The sequence below is a fragment of the Myotis davidii genome, unplaced genomic scaffold, assembly GCF_000327345.1.
Source record: "Myotis davidii unplaced genomic scaffold, ASM32734v1 scaffold2363, whole genome shotgun sequence".
In the NCBI taxonomy this organism is placed as follows: domain Eukaryota; kingdom Metazoa; phylum Chordata; class Mammalia; order Chiroptera; family Vespertilionidae; genus Myotis; species Myotis davidii.
In genome coordinates, this window is record NW_006293959.1 from 24,961 (window position 1) to 35,589 (window position 10,629).

General features: G+C 42.6%; 1 protein-coding gene across 1 annotated transcript in view; it reads left to right on the forward strand.

Annotated features, from left to right (window-relative positions):
• Positions 1 to 1,782: 1,782 nt before the first annotated feature.
• The window catches only part of LOC102753236 (tripartite motif-containing protein 5), a 22,661-nt gene continuing 13,814 nt past the window's right edge, over positions 1,783 to 10,629 (forward strand). Inside the window, exons 1-2 of the mRNA XM_006767924.2 lie at positions 1,783 to 1,873; positions 9,234 to 9,719. Of these exons, the coding sequence (XP_006767987.1) occupies positions 9,300 to 9,719 (420 nt within the window). The 5' untranslated portion in view covers positions 1,783 to 1,873; positions 9,234 to 9,299. The remainder of the gene's footprint in view (positions 1,874 to 9,233; positions 9,720 to 10,629) is intronic.

Here is a 10,629-nt window from a genome sequence, read left to right on the forward strand (position 1 = left end):
TTTTTTCAAATAAGAAACCATAATAAATTATGCTTCTCCCATCACTGAAAGTCATCTCCAGAGCTAAGCACATTGCGGTGGTCAACATCCCAGAATATTATGTTCTGAGGCCCAGGGAATAATACATTCTCCTCAGGGCTCTGTGTTCCCTTTAGTCCCCACATCTCCTGTTGGAAAGAAGTTCTCTGACTTCAGATCTATGATTTTTTTAACTGTTTCTGGACTGAAAATAGCACAGGGCGCAGGCAGTAATGTGGTTAGAGTGTGGTGGTGTAGATAAGAAACAGACATTGAGGTAGGTATCTGAATACATCTTAGGAACAACACAGAATGTGAGAAGAATTGTTGGTTAAAATTTCTTAAAAGAGTTTACATAAATGCTAACAATACCCTTTGATTTATTGATTTTTAAATATTTTTAAAATAATTTTTAGAGAAAAAGGTCTCAGAACGCACTTTGTGCAAAATTTACACACTTATCATTGCACTTGCAAACCATCATGAGTTTATGTGTTGTTAGAAATGAATTCATTCGTACCCATGAAATGTAAACTGTCAATATGGGTCACCAAATGCATCTATATAAATTGCAGCTCCTGCCTCACAGACATATGTGAATCAAGAAGAGTTTTAAGGCAAGGTTGCCTTACTGAACTATAGTTACAAACAATACTAAAATGCCTGTGCTTTCCTTTAAAAGACATCAACATTTCAGATGTCCCCCATGTCTCCTGTGAATTAATGTGTGGAGATTGCCCAGCTCTGCAGTTTGTCAGTCAGGGACCCTTGTCTGGAGCTTCCACCAACTTATAGCTACAGCATCTGAAACATGTTCTCAGAAGGTTGATAATAGGGTACAAAAATATATAGAGGAAATAGAAATGTTTCAGTTCTGCTTTTAAAAAATTACACTTATTTTTATTTTATTGCCATTTTATTTTTATTATAGTACTTTGCAATGCATACATTGTACTTAAAATTTATTTGGATATATTTTCAGTTCTGCTTTGATTGATGGTGCAAAAGGTCCAAGTGTTTCCCAAAGAAGTGGTGAAAGTGAACACTTACGGAGGTGTGAGTGTTTTCCGGAGAAAGGTTCCCCTTGAAGAGCACCATGTCTAAACCTCCATCCTCTTCCCACCTCCCAGTTGCTGGTAACATGTCACTGCCACAAATGTACCACATTATGTCTGGAAGGCTTTTGTTTCTAGGTCAGAAACAAAAACTGGTGGTTAACTGAAGGGCTAGATCAGATTTTAATGTGTTGTAGAAAAAATTTCTCAATTGGTTAAAAAAATTTCTAAATACAAGTTCTTAGTAGCTGCTATTTAAAAAGAACATTTTTTCCTAAAATTCTAAGGACAGATACTACCATTCAGCTCAAATATCAGAGTTCTATCACTGGTTATCTTCCCATCACACTCGGCATTATGGAGGGCAGGTACCCAGACTAAATGGATCATGATTTTATCCTTAGTGAGTAGTTCAGGACATGAAAATAGGATAAGCTTAACTAGTAGGTATAGAATTAAATTGAAATTACTAAGTATTTAGGAAGGCTGTGAAGTGTATCATTAGATTTTACATTCTTCTTATTTTAATATTCTTGCTAGACTAATCTGCAAAATGGATGAAAACATAAGAACATACTGAAGCATTGACTTCCCTAAGTGTCCTATGTTGTGACCTCCCATTGTTATTGTTCTTAAGTTTCTGTTTTGCTTCCTTTGTTTCATTTCTACTCCTATGAACTTAACTTTCATTTCTCACTCGGCTTCTGTGGAGAGCTGGTCACTAGCTTCGTGAGTGAATACTGACCAGACTTACAGCAGATCTCCTCCATTGAATTAAAACTCCAGCATATTTCCTGAAAGTAAGTGGGGCAGTTTGTGGGGACAAAGGACAGGAGGCTTTGGGGGAGCAGACTGACTGTGTTTGGTGTCTTACATTGTGATTCTGAAGCTGCTCTGCTGACTGTCTCTGCTGAGGTGGCAGAAAAGCAAAATACTGTGTCTGGGGGAAGAGTGATCTTTAGAGAAGGAGCTGTTTAAAAGAGCAGTCTTATTTATTTCTTGAAGGGGCCATTATTTCGCCAGGCTGAGTTACCTCAATTTCTCCCGTTAGATTACGTGGCTCAGGAGGTGGCATAAGAAATAGAGCCGAGTAATCAGAAAAGAAAGGAAGGAAGGAAAGTTTATTCTGCATCCCTGGGAGACCCAAGTACCCCCAGGGACAGGGCATGTGATTCACGCCAACAGGGAGGGGGGCGCTTTTTTTATACTGTGGTTGGGTGAAGGGCGGGGACATGAACTGAGGTATTCAGCTGAGGAAGTTTCAGCTGCAGGGGGTCAGCAAGGAAGGAGTCAGTATCTGTGTGGGGATCAATGTTGATTCAGGGAGAAGCCAGTATCTGTGTCTGGCATGCTGATCTGTTAGAAATGCCAGGGATAGTCCATTATCTCGTCACAGGTCTGCATGTATCTGATCCTGGGCTCTCTCTCCGACCTAACATCTCCCTATTCTGTAGTCTTGGCTTTCTACCTTTCCAAGGTGAGCCAGAATACTCCTTTCCCAGACAGCAAATCCCTCCCTCCTGTTCTCCAGGAAGCCTGTGAGATGAGCCCTGTTCTCCCTCTTCATAAAGCCCAAGCCCCTGGTGAGGCCAGCAGGAGTGAGAGCCCTTATCAGGAGGCCTGTGGGAGGGGCGGGCTCTTAGGGGCTCTGCAGGGATCAGAACTTCTTGAAGCTGGTCCCTTACTCTTTTGTGCAATTAGCATTATTTATTTATTTATGTATTTATTTTTACAAACCTTTATTCTTAAATGCACAATAAGCTCACAGACAACACTTCTTCATTCCAGCTGTATGTGGTAACAGATGTTATCATAAGGAATCCGGATGTTAAGACAGGAATGGAATTTAGGATCACCATTGCCCCAGGCACAAGGAACAGCTCATTTCTGGCCAGATTCCTTCATTTCATAAGTGTGTGTTTATTTTTGGTGGCGGGGGGGCAGGGGGAGGGAGTAGGGTGGCTTTCCCCTTGGCCTTTGCTGTCTGCTCCCCTTTTGCCATTGTAAAGCCTTATCTTCCTCACCCATCCCCTTAGCTGGTTTCTTAGGCTGCTTCAGGGGCTCTTTCTTGCTACCTTTGATACAGGACATGACAACTGACACCCCTTCCCTGAATGCTGATCCTTTACTCTTGTCTTGGTAACTTCTGGGAAGCTTTTCTTACAGAAGAGCACAGAAATACCAAGCAGGCTTCCTAGAGAAAGGGAGGGACCCCTTTCACTAGTGGTCTCCGCGAATAATTTCCAAATCAGAGTGAAGAAACATGCAGAGAGCCTGTCTATATATATCCTGCTGGGGTCTTTGTCTTGCAGATATGCCCCCTGCCCCCTTCTTGGCCTGCAGGAAGGCCCCCAGGAGTCAGGCCACATCCTATGGTCCCTCCAGCATAACAACCCTCCCCCTCTCAGGGCAGTGCATTGCTCACAGTTTCTATGGCCAGACACACCTTGCAAGACCAGTTTCCTCCTCACTTTCACAACCTTCCTGATAAGTGATCAACCTTTGGCCAGCCTGATGAGAGAGGCTGGATGACCAGATTGCTGCCCGTCTCTGTAGTCCCTGTAAGGTTCGTGACACAGGAAAACAAAGAGTTGAGTCAATCAGAAAGGAGGAAAAGAGAAGGTTTAATCTGGTTCCTGTTCCCAGGTGAGACCTACGAGCCCCAAAGGCAGGGCCAGTGAATTCGTGCCAACAGGGAGGGAGGCACTTTCTTTTATACAGCTGTTTAGTGAGGGGCGGTGGAGGAGGCATGAGCTGAGGAAGTTCCCGCCAGGGGTGTTGTCACATATTCCAGGAAGGAACTAGTATCTGTGTTGCCATCTGTCTGGCATGCTGACCTGTTAGGAAATCAGGGAGGGTCCATTATCTCCATCACCATCTGCCTTGCAGTGGCATGCATCCGCTCCAGGGCTTCCCTTTGACCTGACAGTCCCCATGTGGACACTTGCCTCTTAGAGGTCCAAGAAGAGGGAATTTATTCTCTCCTGAGGGCCATGGCTCAGTTACCTCAATGCCCCCTATGACTCTCTGGTGTCCTCTGTTGCTTTAGAACCAGTTCTGAATCATCTTACACATTCCCTTCCTCTGTTATTATATTGACTCTTTACTCACTTTTCCCTTTGCGTGCAGCTAGGAAAAGGAGTTAGTAATTTTTCAAAAGGAAGTCCACCTTTATTTCACCTTTGAGCAATTTGTACCTTGATCTCTGTGTTACTTAGATTTTGATGTGTACTTTCTTTTCCTCCCTCATCTCAGAGATGATATATCTGTTTTTTATACTGGGGACAAGATCCATGTCTGATGTATACTAACTGAATGCTCAGGGGCTATTCCAGGTCCCTCAAAACAGAAGAATGTAAATTTTTTATTAAGATCGCAATAACAAATGAATTCACCTGTGGTATAAAACTCTTAATTTCTATAGAATGCACCCAAATGACTTCTTTGAAACAAATTGACCCGGCAGCTAGTGTCTCCATAAATTGCGAAAATCCTATAAAAGGTTTAGCCAACATCCTTGAAACCTCTTCTGGTAAATAACCATCATTAAAAAGATGAACCTATTCTTGGCATCCTTATACTTGGGAACCTCAGAAAATTGCAATTCTTCCTATTCCTCTATATACAGATTTCTGTCTTCTACCCCACCTCCTTCCATCAAGGTTTTAATCTGCACCACATTAATGAACTCCCCCAAGAGTTCTAGCACTCAGGGGTGGTGGCCCTGCAAGGGGAATGAAGCATGGGCCCTCTCCTGTCAGCTTTGGCAGCCCAGCAGCAGCAGGGGGATGCAGCATGTACACTCAGGAGCATTGGAAGCCGTGGGCAAACTACGGTCCGTGGACAAACTACGGCCCGTGGGCCGGATCTGGCCCTTTTGGCTGTTCTATCCGGCCCACGGAGCCAAAAGAGCGGAGGGTTCTCTTGCTCTCTCCTCTGCTCCTTCACCAGCAGCAGTGTTAACATGGCAATGTCGGGAAACAGGGCCGCAGCTCCTTCTTCTGGGTCCAGTTTAAGAACCCATTGTGCCCCTCGAGTCAAAAAGTTTGCCCACCCCTGGGTTATAGGGAAATGGAGCCCTGCAATGGCAAGATAGAGGATGGAGCTCTAATGCCACCCCCACCTCCACATCTCTGCCTCAGGCGAGTCCAACAGGCTTCCACTCCTCCAGCAGGAAAGAGATCTCCTTCACACATGGTCTACCCCTGGTCGGCAAACAGCAGCTCGCAAGCCGCATGCAGCTCTTTGGCCCCTTGAGTGTGGCTCTTCTTAAGCCTTAGGAGTACCCTAATTAAGTTAATAACAATGTACCTACCTATATTGTTTAAGTTTAAACAATTTTGCTCTCAAAAGAAATTTCAATCGTTGTACTGTTGATATTTGGCTCTGTTGACTAATGAGTTTGCTGACCAGTAGTCGAGGCAATTCTCAAACCTCAGCTTTTGAGTGGGTCCTTGTGAAAATACTATCAGTCCATCAAGTCCTGTTTAGGAACCCTTTAAGAGGAGAATCTCCTGTTCCCTATACCTCTGTGGTGCTCCTGGGCATAAGCCTTGTTGGTTTTTGAAGACATTTTTTGAGCTCAGGTCTCTGGCAAGAGTTAGGGCAGTCATGGCAAACCTATGACACGCGTGTGAGAGGTGAAACGCGAACTCATTTTTTGGGTTGATTTTTCTTTGTTAAATGGCATTTAAATATATAAAATAAATATAAAAAATATAAGTCTTTGTTTTACTATGGTTGCAAATATCAAAAAATTTCTATATGTGACACAGCACCAGGGTTAAGTTAAGGTTTTTCAAAATGCTGACAAGCCGAGCTCAATAGGATCACCATCACTGAGTTAGGGAGCCTGATGTGGGCCACAAACCTCTCGGTCCTCAAGGATGGACGTGGGCATTTGTTATATCCCTCCAGCATAGATACCACTCATGTTCCCATATCTATCTCCCTGCCTGCTGTGGACCCACAGAGTCACTGCTTAGGTAGTGGTGAAGTCAAACTCCACGTGTGAGGACTCAAGTTCTTCTTCACTTTCGTCTTCTGTGTCCTGAGGCAGCAGCTACTCTGACCTTAGCTCCTTGTAGCCCCACCATAAAAATAAATTCTGCAGCCCCAAGGCAGCATGCATGCTTTTCCTCTCTCCTCTACAGGCTCCTGGTGGGTCTCAGTTTGTTAGATCTTGGATAGGATGAGAAATATTTGGAGGCTCTTACACCTTGTTTGGATTTTGTTGGAGCCATAAAATGATCTGTACCACCATCTCTGCAGCCAGGGGCTAACTGCATGTGGCCTCTGAGCTGTTTTCAGTATCTGGCCCACTAGCTGGAATACACTTCTGTTCTCCTTCGGCCTCATTCCTTATCAGGTTCCCTTCATGTATGATGAACATGGCATTAGTAGACAGTGCTAGCGGGTCTAAATTCATCTCCATGTAGCCTTTATAACTTTTCCCTCTGAGCACAAAGCAAAGGAAAAAATTATCTCATTGCAGATCTTTCTTTAACCTTCAAACTTTGGCAACCATAAAGACATGGATATCTACTGAGATCTTTTCTTTCTTTGTTTATTGCTTCATAGTCCTATTTACTTGGCGTTCCTTAGAGAGTTCTGAGCCTAAATTGTAGCCACAGGGCCATATTGAGTCCAGGTGGGAGAATGAGCAACCCTGTGTCACCACTCTATAATACCTTCCCTAACAGACCACCAGCATCCTTTCTAATTTAAATGGTCATTACCATCTATGTGACCTGATAGTTACCTGCCAGGGTCACTTAGCTGAGCTGGAGATATAGGACAGGAGACTGGGCATGCTGACATTGGCTTCCTTAGCTGAGCTATTAGTGATGATATTCTCAGTGCTATAGAAAGTACTTCATCCCTGTTATCTCTCAGCCTTTTGAGAAGCCAGACTTAGTGGATGTGTGAGAAACCAACAACAGTATGTAAGCCTAGAGCTACAGTGCAAATTATGTTGTGAAAGCCAGTAAGCATAATGTCCAAGGGCCTAAAAGAGACACAGGTGGCTAAAATGTCACAATCCCCTTATGGAAAATGAAGTCTAAGCTTGTTATCTGGCACTTGAGGTCCATGGGAAGTCCACCTAGTCTAATGGACTTTTCACATCAGTCTCATTTTGCTATCAACAATGTGGCCTTGAAGGCAGCTGACCATCTTATTGTAGCCTCATGAGTTCTCTAGAAACAAAAACAAAAAGCCAACTTATTAGAAGAATTATCCAATATTACCTCTATGGGAAGAAAGAGCCCAGGCTTGATGTTGCCCTTTTGTTACAAAGTATATAATAGAACTGCCAGTCTTTTCTTCTTACCTATTCCTATGTTTCACTCTTGCCCCCTGCTCCCCATTCCCTTACCTCCTTGTACTGAAAACTATCATCATGTCTCCTTGGAAGTTGTGCTTATATCCTACTCATCCTCTCAATTCTACTGAATCTATCTAATATTTCATAGCCCAACACTGACCATTCCTTTTACTCTTGGAAAAGTGTCTGAAATGTTAGAAAATTGGTGAATTGTCAAAGAGCCATATGTCATTATCACTACAGGCTCATGTGATACCAAAAGCCTAGCAGTTTTCTCACACCAGCGACATTGGCATTTTCAAAATCAGACAAGGTGGTGTGTCTTCAATGAACAGGTCATTTCCTTTACCTAATACTTTTTTTTTCTCTCCCATATGCCATATTTCCATAATATTCAGCTTTCAGTTTAACCTTTATGTTTTCAAGTTAGAATTTCTGGATAGCTCTATACCTGTCCCCATTATTTGATTTCCTAACACACACATTTCTCTAGTATTGTTTGTCACATCAGCTTGCATATAATTTGCTGTACTTTGCAAGTGAATGTCAGGGTCATAGTGGTTTGAACTCTCTGTTCAGACTCATTTTTTGTGTTTATGGGTATTAGTATTAGCATGTAATTTGTAGTGATGAAAAATTAGTTGAGCTCAGCCAGTGTTGCTCTGTAGTTGAGTATTGATCTATGAACCGGAGGTCATGGTTCGATTCCCTGTCAGGACACATGCCCAGATTGCAGGTTCGATCCCCAGTGTGGGACTTGCTGGAGGAAGCCTATCAATAATTCTCTCTTATCATTGATGTTTCTGTCTCTCTCTCCCTCTTCCTTCTTCTCTGAAATCAATAAAAACATACATTAAAAAAAGAAAAATTAGTTGAATGACCTTGCCTAATATTTTGAGATTTCTTTCCAAAGACTGATATCTATTTCATCTGAATTTCTAATTTTTCAGATATGTTACTTGCATAATTCTAATGTATATTTCTCCTATCTCCCTTTACCATCAACATACATACACACCATGAAGCTCCTATCAATGTCATTGGCAAATTTCCAGGAAAATGCGAAATGTTACCATTTATCAACACAAGAATTCTCAGAATTCCTAAGTTTCACCTTTGATTAACTCAATAATGTAGGAACAGACCCCCGATAGGGACCTTGAACATACTAGGTTCATTGCAACTCTGTGTATTGAAAATAAGATCCTTGTAAGTCACTTACTATCTCTATGTACAGATCTGATAAAGGGTTTGCTCTTGCCAGGTACACACAGTGTCACATATCATGTCAAAATAGTAAAAGAAATATTTTTAAACACACAGAAAATGATGGCAATCATTACACTGTAAATAAGCAAGTCAGAACAGGTCTTTCTGATAAAGGAACATGGAAGGAGATTGTTGACTGAAGTATGAGAAGGAATCCTACTGATACCAGGGGCAGCATTGCCTACTGAGAGAAGAGTGGGTGTAAAAGCCCAGACTCAAAAGTGGTTTGGTGCGTTTATTATTTAGGATGTGTCTGGCATAAGAAAGAAGAAGGAGAGATGTTGGGTCATGCAAACATCTTTTCTTTGTATAAAGGACCTCAGACCATCTTTTTGTTCAGTAAAAGTAAAGATCAATAACAACCATTGCACAGAAAGAAATGAAATGTGTCATGTTAAATTAACTGAAGTATTTAAAATTGCCAGGTCACTGTGATCCTTTCTTTGTCTCTCTACCTCTTCTTTTATGTACCCATATTTGTTCTTTCCCTGTCTTTGATTTCTATACATTTAACAATATTTATTCCCACTGTTCTGACTCTGCCCCCTTTTAACCTTTCCAATCAGGCAGAGATCAGTGAACAAGAGGAGCCTCAGTTCAGAACAGGTAGGAAGGAACAGGGACCAGCTGCGATGGCTTCAGGAATCCTGGGGAACATAAAGGAGGTGATGACCTGCCCCATCTGCCTGGAGATCCTAACAGAACCCATGAGCCTGGACTGTGGGCACAGCTTCTGCCAAGCCTGCATCACTGCAAACAACAAGGAGTCCGTGAACGGCCAAGGAGAGAGCAGCTGCCCCGTGTGCAGGATCAGTTACCAGCCTGAGAACCTGCGGCCTAGTCTGCATTTGGCTAACATAGTGGAGGTGCTCAGGGAGGTCAAGTTGAGCCCAGAGGAGGAGCAAAAGAGAGATCTCTGTGTGCACCATGGAGAGAAACTCCTGCTCTTCTGCCAGGAAGATGGGAAGATCATTTGCTGGCTTTGCGAGCGGTCCCAAGAGCACCGTGGTCACCACACCTTCCTCATGGAGGAGATTGCCCAGGAGTACAAGGTAAGAGGCCAGGATGGAGGAAAGACAGGGCAGAAAATAGCACTTGATGGGAAATCTCAACTTTTGTATAGGTAAGAGGCCAGGATGGAGGAAAGACAGGGCAGAAAATAGCACTTGATGGGAAATTTTAACTTTGCATTTGACTGTAATTATCTTGCCACCATAACCTGTGTTCACTTTTCTTCCTATGTCCACCTTCCAAGACCTGAAAGACATTTCTGTGCATTCAAATGATGAGCAGGCTTGAAATCAGAAGTAGACATTTTTAAACCTTGTGATAATAGGTGGAGGATTGGTGCACAAGCAAAGCTGTCAGTGTCCCTTTGGACAGGAGAGTGAATCAAGACCTAAATCCTTTCCTTACACAGGATCAAATTTTTTTCTACTAGGGCAAAGAGAGCTAGTCTTCTCTTGACATAGTAATGGTGACTTCTATCATCTGAGTCATTTTGTTGTTTTGTTTTTGTTTTGTTTTGATTAGTTAAATCTTTATTGTTCAGATTATTACATTTGTTCCTCTTTTTACCCCCCATAACTCCCCTCCACCCAGTTCCCACCCTACCTTCCTCCCTCACTCCCCACCCACTGTCCTCATCCATAGGTGCACGATTTTTGTCCAGTCTCTTCCCGCATCTCCCTCGCTCCTTTCCCCCGCCCCCAAGAATAGTCAGTCCACTCCCTTTCTATGCCCCTGATTCTATTATAATCACCAGTTCATTCTGTTCATCAGATTATTCACTTGATTTTCAGATTCACTTGTTGATAGATGTGTATTTGTTGTTCATAATTTGTATCTTTACCTTCTTCTTCTTCTTCTTCTTCTTCTTCTTCTTCTTCTTCTTCTTCTTCTTCTTCTTCTTCTTCTTCTTCTTCTTCTTCTTCCTCTTCTTTAAGGATTCCTTTCAGCATT